This window comes from Schistocerca nitens, chromosome 9 (assembly GCF_023898315.1).
Source record: "Schistocerca nitens isolate TAMUIC-IGC-003100 chromosome 9, iqSchNite1.1, whole genome shotgun sequence".
Lineage (NCBI taxonomy): Eukaryota > Metazoa > Arthropoda > Insecta > Orthoptera > Acrididae > Schistocerca > Schistocerca nitens.
Window position 1 is genome coordinate 93,252,029 of NC_064622.1, and position 18,201 is coordinate 93,270,229.

An 18,201-nucleotide genomic window follows, 5' to 3' on the forward strand; every position below is an offset into this window, starting at 1 on the left:
CAACATAGACAAATCGTCGCTTCTGCCCTACAAAACATTCGTTCAGCAGCAATGAGACGTAAAATCACTCAAGACAACTCTGCCACGAAGAAACCCTTCACACTGGGCCAAAAGGTATTTGTAAAAACTCATTACCTTTCACGTAAGAGTCAAAATAAATGCAGAAAATTTTTCGCAATCTATAAAGTGCCAATGATAATTTCAAGGATAGCTCACGAAAATGCCGTAGAGCTAACGAACCCAAAAACAGGTAAAAGTATTGGCATCTACCACGTGAGCCACCTAAAAGAATGTGAATGAACGAAATGGTAAAAGAGAAGAAAGGGAAACAGACAGAGGGGCAATCGCAAATCGTGTACTAACCACCAAACCAAAAAATAAATTAAGAATCAACAAAATAACACATCAATTAAAAGAAAAAGAGACACAATACACACTAACAATCTCTTGTAGTATCAAGCACACTACAATAGTATCAAGTACACTACAACATGCACACAAACAATAAATGGTACACAACAATCAAAAGAATGAAGAAGTGGTAGGACGTAATTAGAATAAAGAAAAGAAATCATATATATACAATAATTTTTGCCACTATCAGAAAATTTTTGCATTATATAAAATCAGAGTTTTTTGTAAATAACAAATATATGTAAAAAAAATTGTAAATATTTCTACTCATCAGAGGGACATCGCCACCAACACCAATCATCAGCTCCCTTAACACCAGATGCTTCGAGATAGCGTCGGAGAGGGCACAGACATGTTGAGAAAGCACTTAGGGCAATAACAACAACATGAAGACCAACGCCACACTGGAAATGCAGGTTGCAACCAGATTTGACTTCGGGAGGACAACGCGCAGCACGGACATTTCATATGTCATGACACTGCTACACAACAGAAGAGCGTGGGGAGAATCATAATACGACGAGACGACAATGAAGGTACAAAAAAATTACTAAGACCTACAGACTCATCAAGTAACATTCGGAAAGGCAGTCAGATCCTACAAATCCTATATCACTCCTACACTAAAATTCACATATTCCTAGCCCAAGAAGAACAGAAGAATGCAAGAAAGACGAGAAGAACAGAAGATGCAACATGAAGAAGTGCAGAAGACAGCAAGATACCTTTCTCTCCTATCCTTTCCATGAACTTTGAGGCATGACAACTACTACAAATACCTCTCCAAAAATAAACCTTGAATCGTCAAACAAATACAAGCGAATGGCAAATGGAATATTAAGTAGTAACAACCAACATTATCTAAAAATAGATTCAGCACAATGAACAGTATTCTCCCCACCACATCATCACATTGCCATACTGAACGAGGTGTGAAGTACAAAGGTGTCACAGCACAATATTGGGTGACGATCATCGGTAGTCAACTACAATCATTGAACTGTCATACCATCCCAGGTGTGACAGCAAAGGAGAACCAAGACATCACTGTTTATGCAGCAAACCACAGTCATCATCATCGGTTAAAAGGACCACTCCATGATGAGAATGTCAACAAGTAAGACCCGGCATCGCATGCTAGAGTCCTTCTCTCACGATTTGTGACACCCATACAAATGAGTCGACGCCCTCCAGTATTTCAGTGGGGATCGTCGAGCACAGAAACTGACACAGATCAAAAAATAAAATTAATAAAATACAAATGTAGAGTTAAGAAAATGATATATTTGTAAAAGTAATTATTTTTATTATGTATGTAAAATTCATAATTTATAGATACCTTAAAACCTTATGTAAAGAAAATTAATTAGTATAGTTATATAATCTCACAAACTCATGGAAAGTCTATTTATTTATTTTATATATAAAATTAGAAAAGGATTTATGCAGGATTTTTCTTCTTTAAGTAACATTCAAAAACACCTTTTTGGGATTTATTAATACTGAGGATAGAGAGGATAGAATTAAAAGGAAACGCTTCTTCATTCTTACAAAAAAAAAAAAAAAAAAAAACAGTGACACATAAAGAAAAATATAATGCCTAAATAAATAAAACAAAGTCACACAACGGAGCTTTTGCGAACATTTACGCAAAGCCTAACTGAAGAAAAGATATAACCACATGAATACATAATACACTGTACACTAACGAGTTTAGAAAAATTAATATTGTAAAAACTAATTTTTGGAAATGAAAAAGAAAAACAGTGACACGTACTGGCAACGACAAAGAATAACAACCTTTGCAAAGTCTACATAAACATAAATTGTAGAATTAAAAAAATAGAAACAATAGCTATAAAGAAATCATTAGAAAAAATTGTTAAGAATGGCTGAGAAAAGAACAATTTTTGCCTGACTTTGTCAATATTTTCCTCGGCATTGACAAACCCCAGACAAACATTTTGTCAGAAGGAGGGACGTATGTAAGACGTCGTGGTCTCCTGACCTTCATTGCTTACATATTACGCCCTCATAATCATATTCCACACATCAAGACGCTTCATTCGAACCAAAACTCGATAAGATAAAGTCAGTGTTGTATGAACTCATGTAAACGATATGTAAATAACATGTAAGTGCACTGGGCTTGAAATACTCGACGCTGGCGTACACACATACATTCCAGACGTGACAGTCACAGGAGCTTTTAGTTTGGGAGAGAAACTGCACAACGGTACGCCGGTCCATTCAGAGGACGATTCAGCCTATCTATGTCGGCCAGTGACCGCCAGTGGAGCATATAGCGTTTGCCCGAGGGAAAGGAGGAACGACCCCGTGTTCGGCTTAAAAGCAAATTCCGCTACAGTGCATGGGACCGGCCAGCCTATGCCGTACCTACACATAGCACGCAGTTTCAGAGATTTTCACAGGGCGACAGCAAACGCCAAACGCGAATGCTACAGATTTCCGGATTGGTCGCCTTAAACGAAACGTCATCCTCCCGTTTTAGAAGAGCAGTGCTGATTGGCAGACGATATTTCTGACGCCTTGAGCTGAAGAAGTAATGGAAGAGACCGAAAGATATACCCCTTCATGACGGGCATGGAGAGGGGCCGTTCTGTTGTCGCTCTAGGAGCGAGAACACATAACGAGAGCGTGCGCGCTTGCACGTGTACTCAAAGAGCGAGGAACAAGTCTTTCCTCAGTACTTCACTGGGAGAGCACCTATGTTGAGACCGAATCGAAGTGCGACTCTATATTGAGTCCTTGCGATTAAGCGTTATTCACTGTGTTGGCCGACACAAATATTGTGCAGTGTGAACGGACAGAGTATAGTTAAAAGCCTATGAGCGAATTTTTGAGTGGCTTCGCGGTGGACTGGTTATCTGACCATTGTACCACGCCAATAGTTAGACTAGGGGCAAATAGGAGTCCTTGACTTCATCAAGGCGTAGGGAGAGTTTGATTGGCGAAGGTCAATCCAGATATAACGAGAGTTAGCTTATTTGTCAGCAGCAAGCGGCGCAGACAGCAGTCATTGCAGCTTACAGTACTGTGCGCTACAGCTATTGCGAGCCCCATATTTCCTCCACAACAGTACCCTTCACTGCATTTCACATGTGACAGCCTCGACCATACCTAGCAACATTCTAACGGATAATTATTCAAGTTGAGTAGGCGCGGCTCTCAGCCATTCTGTCAAGTCAATAACAATCTTACACTTTGTATAGAAATTTCATTAGCGAATCCTATCCTTGACAGGTAACTTCACATTATGAAAAGAACCAGGATATAACATGTTCAATTCATAACTGAAAGTGCCATTGTGATTTCTAAGAATTTTTGTAAAATACATAATAATTTTCGTTAGTTTCATGTTTTTCTTACACTAACTAGCACTACTGCAGTACCCAAGAATCCCAGTAGTTACGTAAGAAATTTTGTGAATTTTTGTGTCATTTTCTTACAGCGGACGACTCCAGAAGATATTTATTGCTGAAAGTTTTTCAGGCATCTCTCTTTAGAACGGTAGGAGCGTCTGTCTGACTTCTGTAGTAGTGTGGGGGTGGAAATTGCATCTTGCAGGAGCCACAGGGTAAAGGGTACATCTCAGATTAATCCGTTGCGCAAAATAACAAAAGATCAACCCAACGCTCACACAGTATCGAACAGAAGTTTTAAGTTGAGGAAGAACTATTTGAGAAAGTACAGTTCGAGCACAGCATTGTAAGGCAATGAGGCATGGACTATGGGACAGGAACAGAACAGAAACATTTCAGGTGTGGTGTTGCAGAAGAAAGTTGAAAATCAGGTAAACCGATGAAATAAGGAAGCGGAAGTTTTCTGCAGAATCGGTGAGGAATGGAATACATGGAAAACACTGACAAGAGAAGGGACATTATGACAGGACATCCGTTACATCAGGGAATAACCTTCATGGTATTACAGGGAGCTTTAGAGGGTGTAAGCTGCGGGGAAACACGGAGAGTGGACTACATCCAGCAAATAATTGAGGAAGTAGGTTGGAAGTTTTACTTTGATACGAAAAGGTTGGCACAGCAGAGTAATTCGTGACAGGTCGCATCAAACCAGTCAGAAGACGACTAAGAAAAAAAGAGATAATATAAACTACATAGCAGTTATAAGAGTCGAGAGGCATGGAGGGATATGGTGGGCGAGGACGAATTGCAACATGGTTGGAGCTGTCCCCGATGTTATTGAATCTGTACATTGAGCAAGCAGTAAAGGAATCCAAAGAAAAATTGGAAGTAAGAATTTAAGTCCAGGGAGAAGAAAGAAACTCTTTAAGATTCTTTCAGAGAGAGCAAAGGATTTAGAAGAGCATTTCAAGGGATTTGTCAGTGTCTGCAAAGCAGGATATAAAATGAACATCAAGAAAAGCAAAGAAAGGGTAGTGGAATGTAGTCGAATTAAACTAGGCGATGCTCAGGGAAACAGATTAGGAATTGAGACACTTAAAGTAATAGGTGAGTTTTGCTTTTTTGGACAGTAAAACAACTGATGATGGCCGAAGCAATGAGTGTATAAAATGTAGGCTGGCAAAGGCAAGAAAAACTCTTCTGAAGAAAAGAAATTTGTTAACATCGAATACAGATTTAAGTTTCTGGCGTATAGCCATGCAGGAAGAGAAAGCTGGACTATAAAGAGTTCAGACGAGAAGAGAACAGAGGCTTTTGAGATGTGATGCTACAGAAGAATGCTGAAGATTAGATGGATAGAGAAGGTACTAAATAGAATTGTGGAGAAATTAAATTTGTGGCACAACTTGACTAGAAGAACGGGTCAGTTGATAGGTCACATTCTGAGACATAAAGGAATCACCAGTTTATATTGAAGGGAAATGTTTGGGGTAAAAATTGTAGATGGAGACCAAGAGATGAATACAGTAAGTAGGTTCAAGCGGCTGTATGTTGCAGTAGTTATTCGGAGATGCAGTAATTGTTCGGAGATTGCACAGGATAGAGTAGCTTGGAGAGCTGCATCAAACCAGGCTGTGGACTGAAGAAAGGGACAGCAATCTAAGTGTTCAGATGCATTGACAAGATATATGTTTTTAATTTTTTATTGAATTCGTATTGTTCCTCAGTTTCCTGCTTTATGTTAGATGGGAGCCTGTTGAATATCTTAGCACAAGAGTAAGTAACTCCATTCTGAAACCTAGACAAGGAGTTCAAAGTCTACATGACAATTGTTTTCGTGTCTTGTGTAGTGACTGAAACTGGTGTTTATTATTAACAAGAAAACCATTAAGTAACAGGAGTATTGAGATGTGAATGTAAGAATTCCCACGTGCTCACTAAGGCTTCTGCAAGATGTACGATTATGCACGTCACTCAATATTGCCACGGCTCGCTTCTGCTGAAGAAATAATTTAATTACTTCTGGTACACTGACCTAGGAGATAGCACCGTAAGACAGTAGGGAGTCAACATATATGTAACATGCCAACACTTTTATCTGTGGGTCAGCACAATGAGAGATGCTTCTAAGGGCACAACACAATGAATTCGGCTTCTTGATTAGAGTCTTTGATTGACTGTTTTGTTATACAGCTGCAACCTTGGAAATTTAATGGAGTGTGTTTCATTTAGTGTATGACTATTACCGTCTCTTTCTGACGTCGTTATTGCCTGTCTGAAGTTTCCTAATATGACTCTTTACTGAGATTAAGACTTAAACTGTTAACTGTGAATCACTAGTAGGCATCTTCTGCTGTTATTTTAAGCTCTTTCTCGTAATGCTGAGTTTGAACCCTTGATAACTGTTGTAATGATATTACCATAGTCCGACATAACTTTTTTCTTTTTTTCCTTTTCACCTCAAAACAGAATTCCAACATTACCGGTTTTGTGTTTCGTTCTACATACGTTGTGTAGCTGCCAGTTATGTAGTTTTTATTTTTCAGTTTCTTCTGTTCTGTTCTTAAAATATTTCTATGTGCACAAAACTGTAATTTCCTTAAAAAGTTTAAAGACATCATAATTTGTGTACTATTATGCGAGAGAGACGAGCTTTAAAATGTATCGAGAGGGCGGTATGTGAAACGGTAACAAAGCAGTCTGAGGAGAAGTGCAGACACGTTATTGTCGTGCATGGCCGACGGAATGGTGTGTTTATAACAGCAGCTTTATACACGTTTTCGGTGTACAACGTGGATTGTTCTCGATGCAGATCGCAAACTGTGAAGTTATAAATATGTTAAAGTGATTCCTGTCATAGACTATAACTTCGCAAAATAACTTTGAAACTACGATGCAGAGACAGTGCAGTAAAGTTTTTGCAGAGTGGACTGTTTTCGGTGTTTACCGCGGAGTGTTGACTTAAAGGATACATATGCCAAAGTGATTCTAGACATAAACTATAGTAGTCTATCACAACATAATAAGTAATGATTTTATCGAGTGAACTGTTTTCGATGTATAGTGCGGACTGTGAAATATAATGTAGTGGACTGACAAGGCAGCCAGTCCACAGAGACGGGTAGCCGAAAGGGCACACGTACACACACGCCGACTGGCGCGAAGTCTGGAACAGGATACGTGATGAATGTGATAAAGAAAAGAACGGAGCTACTAGAACACTTAACTTTTATATCGTCCTTTGGTATACAGCATTCTTGATGATACAAGTGAGACTCTTTAGATTCATGAAGTAACTAATGGCGCCTTGCTAGGTCGTAGCCATGGACTTAGCTGAAGGCTATTCTAACTGTCTCTCGGCAAATGAGAGAAAGGCTTCGTCAGTGTAGTCGCTAGCAAAGTCGTCGTACAACTGGGGCGAGTCCTAGTACGTCTCTCGAGACCTGCCTTGTGGTGGCGCTCGGTCTGCGATCCTGACAGTGGCGACACGCGGGTCCGACATGTACTAATGGACCGCGGCCGATTTAAGCTACCACCTAGCAAGTGTGGTGTCTGGCGGTGACACCACATATAAATGTACCGAAGCGCCTCTCGCCGCAAAAAAATATCTAAGAAAGAAATAAAAAACATCAATGTTTGAACAATGGTGAGGAATGTCCAACAAGTGCAGCGACCTCGGTAAACATCGGGCTTTTTTTCTGAGTGAAGCATGTTACTCTACGACGTGAACTACAGATACTTCGGTCAACGAGGCGACTACAAATAACACACTTTCTATTGTAACGTATAAGTGGCAATTCTCGAGGGCAATTACAGCGACACCTCTTAATATGGATTACACTTCTAGTTTATGGGTCGCCAACGCGGGATGATGACACGCCATTTTTCACAGTTAAGTGTTTCTTCATCGGAGATCATGACTCTTAGGAAGCTCACCTCTCGTAAATTCGTTTCACGAGAACTACTGTAATAAACATATAGCTTTTTGCTGAAGTAACAGTTAATACTTCTCCTTGTTGTTGCTTAACTCACGTAAATTAAATCTCAGGCACGTTAACTCATACTTTCAGTAACTTGCAGAGATTTAACCGAAACAAATTTGTTTTATTAAATGGTAGCTTTTGCGCACTCGTCTTCTGAAGTCCTGGAGCTACTTATGAATAGTCCTGTATGTGCTACCCTCCTCACTCTCCAACCCCTTGGAAAATGAAACGACGGCAAACATTATTTCCAAATCGTTACTTCGACTAATATGTTAATTAAATTTACCATACATTAATGCTTTTGAAATGAAATTGGTGGTCAAAGGGTTAAGGTATCAGCGATCGCAATACCCGTACCCAATACCCCTGATACGCTGTCTGTTCGCGAATACTTTTTATTTTGACATTGCTTTCTTTATTGTAGCGGGTATGTATACTATACACAAATTTGCAGGCATGCAGAATATTCCATTTTGTGTTTTCTTCATTTTTTACTGCAAATAAATGTGTTTCTGAGTGTTAATTCTTCCTTTTCCATGTTTGCCCATATTGCACGTCAAATTACGTGTTGTTTAATGCAGTGTGTCATGTGTGTTGTGTAATGTGCGCCATTAAGCCATCTGTGTACAACCAGTCAGGAATGATTTTCGTTGACGAAACACTTAAACTGCTTGAAACCTGTCGACCTGAGTTATGCACATTCATTGGCGTTTGTTTACATCTCAGAACTATAATAATATATTATCCTGAAGCTATTATTCCATAGCTACTGGGGGAACTTGCGTACTGAATATCAGTAATTGTTTGAGCCCGAGTGAGCCTAATATTCATTGAATTGTGAGAACATTCGATGTTTTATGTTATTTCAAGATTACTTACTAGAAACCTTATTTCTGTAAAAATCCTATCAGATTTCCTCCACTTTTAATATGCTTCCTTTGGTCAAACTTTGCTTCAGTTTGAAAGATTACTTATATAAGTAATATTAGGGAGGTTCCTGTTTCGGTACAATATTGTTGTGCATCATCAGGCCTTACAACTGTTGAACTGTTTTTTTAGAGGCGTTAGAAGATTATAATGTTTAATTAGTAATGCAACACTTTTGTTTTGTCGACCAACTTCGGTTGAAAAAATGTGGAATTTTTGTTGCGGGACGCGTGGTAGAATATTCCGGCTTCAGCCCCTTTAAGTTCCGACAGGTGGAGTCGCTATATGTAGCCTTAAAACTGGCTTCTGTGACGGATGTGCGTTCCAAACAGAGAGCTGTCACTGGGTTTCTTTTGCCGGAAAACCACAGCATCGCAGATATTCATAGATACTTTCAGAATGTCTACGGAGACTGACAGTGAACAAAAGCACGGTGAGTCGTTGGGCGAAGCATCTGTCATCGTTGCAACAAGGTCGTGCAAACCTGTCAGACCTCACTCGTGAAGGCCGGCCACATACAGCTGTGACTCCTGCAATGTTGGAACGTGCAGACATTCTCATTCAAGGGTGATCGACGGGCCACAATCAAACATCTTGCTGCACAAGTGGACGTCTCTGTTAGTAGTGCTGACACACTTGTCCAGCAGTAGAGGTACTCAAAGTTGTGAGCCAGCTGGTTTCCTCGCCACATAACAGAGGACCATAAAAAGCAGCAGAGGACCATCTTTCTGTAAATTCTTGCATGTTACGAGGCTGCTCATGACAATTTTTGGTCTAACATCTTCACAGGCGATGAAACACGGGTTCATCACTTCGAACCAGAAATAAAACGTCAACACATTGAGTGAAGCCACACCACCTCTCCTCCGAAGAAAAAGTTCAAAGCTGGACCCTCAGCTAGTAAAGTCATGGTGATGGTCTTCTGAATGTGTAACGGAGCTATTCTGCTTGAGGTCCTCCTTCATGCTGCAACGATCGCTCTGAACGGTATTGTACCACCCTCACGAAATTCAGGATTCAACTTCAGCATGTTCATCGCCACAAAAATGCAAACGAACTTCTCCTTCTCCATGACAATGCAAAGCCACAGACAAACCGCACAACTGATGGGACTCATAAAACTTCATTGGACTGGTTTGCCCCATCCACCCTACAGTCTACATCATGCAACTTCCAGCTTCCGTCTGTTTGGCCCAATGAAGGGTGCACAAAATGGCTCTGAGCAGTATGGGACTCAACATCTGAGGTCATCAGTCCCCTAGAACTTGGAACTACTTAAACCTAACTTACCTAAGGACATCACACACATCCATGCCCGAGGCAGGATTCGAACCTGCGACCATAGCGGTCGCCCGGTTCCAGACTGAAGCGCCTAGAACCGCTCGGCCACATCGGCTGGCAAGGGTGCACACTCCAGGGCGAAGTATGAAGATGATGGGGAGGTTATTAATGCAGAAAAATGCTGGCTGAGACGTCGACCAATAGAGTGATACCATGCAGGCATACAGGCCCTGCCAGTAAGGTGGCGTAAGGTCCTTACATTGAATGGAGATTACACCGAGGTGTCAAAAATCATGCAATACCTCATAATACTGTGTCGGATCTCCTTTTTCCCAGCGTATTGCAGCAACTCGATGTGACAGGAACTCAACAGGTCGCAGGAAGTCCTGTGCAGAAATACTGAGTCCTGCTGCCTCTGTAACCTTCCACAATTGCGGAAGTGTTGCCAGTACACGATTTTGTGCACAAACTGACCTTTCGATCACGTTCCACAAATGTTCTATGTGATCCACTTCAAGAGATATGTGTGGCCAAACTATTCGCTCTAACTGTCCAGAATGTTCTTCGAACCAACGGCGAACAGTTGTGGATTGGGAACACGAAGTGCATGAATATCTGCAAATGACTCCAAGTAGCTGAGTGATTGGTTCAGTTGGACCAGAGGACACAGTCCATTAAATTTAAATACAGCCCACACCTTTATGGAGGCCACCACCAGCTTGCACAGTGCATTGTTGACAACCTTGATCCATAGTGTCATGGGGTCAGCGCCATACTCGAACCCTGTCATCGGAACCTTGATCCATGGCGTCATTGTGTCTACGGCACACTCGAAACCCACCATTAGCTCTTACCAACTGAAATCGGAATCTGACCACGCTATGATTTTCCAGTCGTCTAGGGTCCAGCCGATATCGTCACGAGCCCAGGAGAGACGCTGCAAGCGGCGATGTCGTGCTGTTAGCAAAAGCAATTGTGTCGGTCGTCTGCTGCCATAGCCCATTAACGGTAAATTTTGCGGCACTGTCCTAACGGATACGTTCGTCGCAAGTCCAACATTGACTTCTACGGTTATTGCACGCAGTGTTGCTTGTCTATTAGCAGCGGTAACTCTACCCAAACTCTGCTGTTCTCGGTCGTTAAGTGAAGACCGTCGGCCACTGTGTTGTCCGTGGTGAGAGGCAACGCCTGAAATTTGGTATTCTCGGCACACTTATGACACTCTGGATCTCGGAATAACGAATTCATTAACGATTTCCGAAATGGAATGTCCCACGCGTCTAGTCTGTTTAAAAGTCTGTTAATTGCTGTCGTGCGGCCATAATCAAGTCGAAAACCGTTTCTTATAACTCACCTGAGTACAAATTACAACTCGGCCAATGGACCGCCCTTTTATATCTTGTGTATGCGATACTAACGTCATTCGTATATGTGCATATCGCTGTCCCATGACTTTTGTCTTCTCAGGGAAGTCGAAAAATAGGTTTTGTAGCCAAAAGGGTGGGAGTAATACGGTGTATTGGAATCCTGAATAAAACCAAGCTGCTTCCAGGAAGAAAAGTGTTGACTTACTTGCTGACAGCACCTCGTATTTAGGTTAAAAATTTAAAGTGTGCCCAGAGGCGATCCTCGTGGCCCTCCAGATTTTATGTTCCCCCATTGTGAGGCTAGCTTCAGTGCCGGATACACCGTCTGTCTATGAGATTCCCTGCTACCTGTTACAAAGGTAAGACTCTATCCGTGCGAGAGGAAGTCTGACCGCAGACCAGGAGGCGGCAGAGGCTCACCTGCACCCTTTCGACCCTCCTGGCGAGCCCCACGACGTTGACGCCGCGTCTGAGCAGCGCCTGAGTTATGGCGGCGCCGATGCCGGCGCTGGCGCCCGTGACCAGCGCGACGCGGCCGCGGTACCGCTCCATAGCTCCCTCCTGTCCTGTCTGCGCCCACTTGTCCCTGCCTCAGATCCGCACAGAGCGCTCTCGCTCCCAGAATGCAGGCGCGACTGCTGGGCAGTGGGGGCGGGCGGCGGCTATACATAGACGACCTTAACTGCGGGGATCTGCTGACACGACGCAGCGCGGCCACATCACGACTGACTTGCACTTCCACAGCACGTGACGTGAAATGACGCTGCAGCTCAGCGCTCGCGGCTGGCGACTTCGCCAAGGCCTCCGCAGCTCTCGCGCGCGCGGAACAGAGCAATTGGAAGAGAGAGAAACGTAGATAGATAGATGTGGAGAAATGTGGCTGTGAGGAAGAATAAGTGTGTGCGTGCGTGTGCGTGAGAGCGTGCGCGCGCGCGCGTGTGTGTGTGTGTGTGTGTGTGTGTGCGTGAGAGAGAGAGAGAGAGTGCGAGGGTGGGGGGGAAGGGAGAGAGAGCGAGAGAGCGAGAGAGAGAGAGATACAGATAGACAGAAAAAGTTACAGGTGATAGTGCAGAAGAGTTAGTGTGCATGTGTGCGTGTGCGTGCGTGCGTACGTGTGTGTGTGTGTGTGTGTGTGTGTGTGTGTGTGTGTGTGTGTGTGTGTTTGAGAGAGAGAGAGAGGGCGAGGGAGGGGGGGGGAGGGTGGGAGGGAGGGAGAGAGAGAGGAGAGAGTTACAGACAGACAGAAAAAGTTACACATGATAGTGCAGAAGAGTAAGCGTACGTGTGTGTGTGAGAGAGAGAGAGAGAGAGAGAGAGAGAGAGACAGTTACACGTTATAGTACAGAGGAAGTGCAATGTCATTGTGCAGAAGAGTAAGTGTGTGTGTGGGAGAGGGAGAGGGAGAGAGAGAGAGAGAGAGAGAGAGAGAGAAGGGAGGGAAGAAGGGAGAGAGGGAGAGAGAGAGAGAGAGAGAGAGAGAGAGAGAGTTACAGACAGACACACAGAAAAAGTTACACATGATAGTGCAGAAGAGTTAGTGTGCATGTGTGCGTGTGCATGCGGGCCTGTGTGTGTGTGTGTGTGTGTGTGTGTGAGAGAGAGAGAGAGAGAGAGAGAGAGAGAGAGAGAGAGCGCGGGGGGGGGGGGAGGGGGGAGAGAGGAATTGCAATGTCATTGTACAGAAGAGTAAGTGTGTGTGTGTGTGTGTGTGTCTTTGAGCCAGGGAGATGGAGGAGAGAGAGGGATTTTTATTATTCTCTGACTGCAGCTTACGATACACAACTTGCAGACTTGCAAATGTTGCAGGTTATAGTTTCAAAAACGAAAATACACTCTTCTTATTTCAGCATATTTTTTTTTTTTTTTTTTTTTTTTTTTTTTTTTGTGAGTTACCAGTCTTCTGACTGGTTTGATGCGACGCTTTACGAATTCCTCTTCTCTAAGAGTAGTCATTACAACCGAGATCCTCGAGTATTTGCTGGATATATTCCAATCTCTCCTTTGTTTTACTTCCGTCTTTACTTCTTCGATGTATAGATTGAACAGAAGGGGCAAAAGTCTACATCCCTGTCTGATACACTTTTTAACCCGAGTACTTCGTTCTTGGTCTTCAACTCTTCTCTCTTGGTTCTTCTACATATTGTCGACGCTTGATGATATATCGCCAGTCACATTCATTCACCAAAGTGAATAATCGTTTTGTTGAAAATTCCCACAATGATTTTAGAAATTTCGGTATAATGTTATCTATCCCTTCTGTCTCATTTGATCTTAAGTCTTCCCAAGTTCTTTTAAATTCTGGTTCTAATACTGGATCCCCTATCTCTTCCCTATCGACTACGCCGACGTCACAAGCCGTTTCTCCTTCTGTCTAGTTATCAGACAAGTCGTCACCTCATAGACGCTTTCAGTGTACTCTTTCCACCTATCTGCTCTCTCCTATTTTCTCATTGCAATGTTATCGTCTTTACGTTGAATCTCACTGTTGGTTGTTTCGACTTCTCTGTATGCTGAGTCACTCCTACCGGTAGTCATTTCTTTTTCGATACCTCCCTATTTTTCATGCAGCCATTTCGCCTTAGTATTCCTACACTCCATTTCATTTCTAACTGCCTTGTATTCTTGTATTCCTGAATTTCCGTGAACATTTTTGTACTTCCTTCTATCGTCGATCAACTGAATTTTTTTCTTCTGCTACCCATGGTTTCTTTGCAGTTACCTTCCTTGTACCTACGTCTTTCTTCCCAAATTACACGATCGCCCTTTTCAGAGACGTCCATTCTTCCTTAGCTGAACTGCCAACCGACTTCGTCATTATCTATAGCTGCAGAGAACTTCAAGCCTATCTCTTCACTCCTTACTACTTTCATATCCTACTTCTTTGAGCTCTGATTCTCCCTGTCTGGTTTCTTAAACTTCAGCCTACTCTTGATTATTGCTATATTGCGGTGTGTATCTACATCTGTTCCTGGGTACGTCTTACAATCCAATCTCTGATATCGAAATCTCTGCCTGACCATGATGTAATCTAACCGAAATCTTCCTGTGTCTCCCGGCCTTTTGCAAGTATGCCTTCGCCTCCTGTGATTCTTAAACAGAGTATTCGGCATTACACCTGAAATACATTGCAGAACTCAATCAGTCTTTCTCTTCTCATTCGTAATACCAAGCCCATATTCTTCCGGAACCCTTTCTTCTACTCCAATCTGCAATGAATATTACATTTTCCTCTCTCTTATCGTACTGAATTATTCGTTCAGTATCCTCATATACGTTCTGTGTCTCCTCTACTTCCTCTGTCTCTTCATCTGCGGCTTGCGACGTCGGCATGTATGCCTGAACTATTGATGTCGTTGTTGGTTTGCTGTCGATTCAAATGACAACAAACCAATCACAGAACAGTTCAGAGTAACCCACTCTCTGCGCTACCTTCCTGTTCATATCGAATCCTATACCCTTTACAACGTTTTCTCCTACTCATCGACCAGAAATCCTTGTCTTCTTCCTGTTTCACTTCACTGACCACCACTATATCTAAATTGAGCTTCTGCATTTCCTTTTTCACATTTCTAGCTTCCCTATCTGTTTCAAACTTCAAACATTCCACGTCCCCAATCGTAAAACGTTATCCTTTCGACGGTTATTCACTCTTTTCCTTATGGTCACCTTCCCTTGGCAGTTCCCTCCCGGAGATACGAATGGGGGACAAGCCACACAAGCACATTTCTCAACACTGAGCTGTATCAATGATGGAACAACAGTAAAGAGTGTACACGTGTCGCACTACACTATTGGTATAAAATGTCGCCCCATCTGACAGTTTATTATTATTTTTATTTTGAGCTGGTTTATGAAAGACTATTTCCTAATCCTTCTCCTTCCATTAGCTCTTATAACTGGTGACCTCTGCAATCATTCCCACAAATATATTCATTCTGCGGAAAAAGTTGATAAAAACTGTTCTTCCACTTTCACGTCAAGGTCTTCTAAAATTAGTCACTGTAGTTTTTTTACCCCCTAGTATTCAGCCAGATAATTTAGTGGGTCTGTGTCCTGAATTTGTTAAGTAACTACCAGCTGTTGTTCTCGCAATCGATGTCCCATGCTAAGGACAGGCGACGTCTGCAATCTACAACCTAGGCTTTCAGGTTCGGTATTTCAGTCGTTAGTGTAAATTGTTTATGGGAATTAGCCGGTGTTCCGAGGCATATTCCTGTGCTAGCGCTTCGTCTCGTAATGGTGAAGACACCATCAGAGACTATACAGTTTGAGGAGCAGCTTGAAATTTAAACAAGTTCTCCAAGCCGAAAAAATAGCCCCTGATGATGTTTCCAGCCTTATGAGACGAAGTCTAGGCACAGAAATATGCCTTGGAACGCGGGATAATGCCCATAAAACATGATCCACCAAAGAATCCACAATCTGAAAAGAGATAGATAGACGTGCACCCTTCGCCCAGGTGGTTACTACTCTCTTTTCTTCTATACAGGGTGATTCAAAAATGCATGTAAATATTTCAAGGGTGTATTTGTGAGGTAAATATAAGACAAAAATGTTCTATACAATTTTTTCCATACTTGGCTTATTACAGAGTTATGAACAAAACAGGATAATACATTCAATACAACGTAAGGTATTTAATTCCCAGAGTTCACAGTTTAATTACAGTGCATTTGGACTAACAACGCAAACTGATAAATAAACGTGACGTAACAAACTGAAACAATTCCTCGCGAACACTGTATTAATTTAGGTCCTGTTGATTGAACTACAGCAATGCACAATAACTAAGGAAAATTGAAGCATTTTACAGACTGTACTGTACTGTACTGTATTTGCACAAATCTTAATGCAATGCATGTTCAAAATGCTGTCCCTGAACTTGCAGACAGACCCGTGCTCGTCGCATCAATGATCTCTGCACATTACACAGTCCGTTCAACTCTCCACGAATAATTTCACAACCACCTTCAATTCTGTGTTGTAGCACTTCTCTGTTCGGTACTGCAGAAGAATACACCAATGTCTTTAGTCGGCCCCATAAATAAAAGTCTAAAGGGTTCAGGTCAGGTGATCTGGCTGGCCAAGCAATTGGTCCTCCGCGACCTATCCATCGATGTGGATACGCAGAATTGAGGTACGCCCTTACGTTGCGGCTGTAATGGGCGGGAGCACCATCGTGCATAAACCACATGGTGGCTCGTGTTGCAAGAGGGACATCCTGTAACAATCCAGGCAATTCTCCCTCCAAAAATTCGCAGTACGCGTGCCCATTCAGCCTTGGAGGCAGAACATGAGGTCCGAGTAAGTAATTCCCCACAATACCACACCAAATGTTTATGGAGAATTGATGTTGATATCCACGCACAATTCTCGCGCCAGGATTCTCGACAGCCCACTGGTGCATATTATGCGAATTGATTACACCCGCACGAGTAAACATGGCCTCATCTGTGAATAATATCCGCCGAATGAACATTGGATCATTCAAATGACGCTCTTGTAACCACTGGCAGAATTGCTGACGGCGAGGATAGTCTTCAGGTGTCAATTCGTGCACTTTTTGCAGGTGAAATGGATGCAACTGTTGTCTCCGAAGCAGCCGCCATACAGTAGATTGTGGAAGTCGTACAGCTGCACTAATTTGTCTCGTACTGATAGATGGATCTTGGTCTACCAGGTCCAAAACATGTTCCTCGACGTTCACTGCATGCTCAAGTGGTCGACCTGAATGTGGCCCAGGACGAATGCCATACTCCCGCATACGTCTGTCCACAGATACAAACGTCTGATGACTTGGTAACCGTCTTCCTGGAAACAGCTCACTGTACCTTCGTCTTGCTGCAAGTGCATTTCCATCTGCTGCACCATACACAAGGTGCATATCAGCATACTCACTGTTTGAGTACATCATGTGCACGAAACCTTTAGCCTTCCGACGATGAATGAACGACAGGACGTACTTTTCCGTTACCAACAACATCAGCGCCATCTTCCGTACAGTAGGAGTAAACATCACGTGCAAACAAAAACAAACACTATTCATGCAGTTTAGAATCAACTGTTGGGAGATACGTATGTGAATTACGTACCAGAATATGGCATCCTGCTGCTTGCACTGCCGTCGTTTTGATACGGACATGACTTTCGTATTTAACGATAACTCTGGAATTAAACGTTTATGGAAAAACATTTATAGAACATTTTTGTCTTATATTTACCTCACAAATACACCCTTAAAATATTTACATGCATTTTTGAATCACCCTGTATATGTATAGTGCAGTAAAGTCGATTTGCAGCTGGATTTTGGAACATACACTGTGTTCGAACGGTTCATTGACACACAGCACAGATTCAGGAAACACCGTTCTTGTGAAAGATGGGAAATTGTTTCTGCTAGGAACAGCGGATAAGCAACTGTTAGCATCTCACTTAGACAGTGAATTGGCATCACTTAGTTCCAGTAAGATGAACGTAGAGGAATTATGGGCAAAGTTTAAGCAGACCGTAGAACGTGGTCTGGAGAATTATGTCTCTTATAAGTGGATTAAAGATGGAAAAGACCCATCATGGTCTAGTAACAAGATTCGGAAAATGCTGAAGAAGCAGAGGCTGTTACGGTACAAAAGAAACGCACAAATGACGACAAACAAAGTTTAGTAGAGATTCGGGCGTCTGTAAAAAGTTCTATGCGCGAAGCACACGCTATTATCACGCTCGTACCTTAGCAAAAGACCTGACAGAGAACTATCGAAAATTGTAGTACTATGAAAAATCGATAAGTGGACCTAAGGCTTGTATCCAGTCACTTACTGACCAGTCTATTGTGGTAGCAGAAAACAG

The 18,201-nt window shown here is 42.4% G+C and overlaps 1 protein-coding gene across 2 annotated transcripts in view; it reads right to left on the bottom strand.

The window, feature by feature from the left end:
- Positions 1 to 18,201, bottom strand: part of LOC126203635 (dehydrogenase/reductase SDR family member 11-like) — a 255,985-nt gene that overhangs the window by 96,923 nt on the left and 140,861 nt on the right. Inside the window, exon 1 of one of the 2 annotated variants that reach the window (XM_049938009.1) lies at positions 11,776 to 11,987. The exons of the other annotated variant lie outside the window; for it this stretch is intronic. Coding sequence (XP_049793966.1) covers positions 11,776 to 11,907 — 132 coding nt within the window. The 5' untranslated portion in view covers positions 11,908 to 11,987. Of the gene's footprint in view, positions 1 to 11,775; positions 11,988 to 18,201 lie in introns of those variants that run through there. 2 annotated transcript variants of the gene reach the window in all.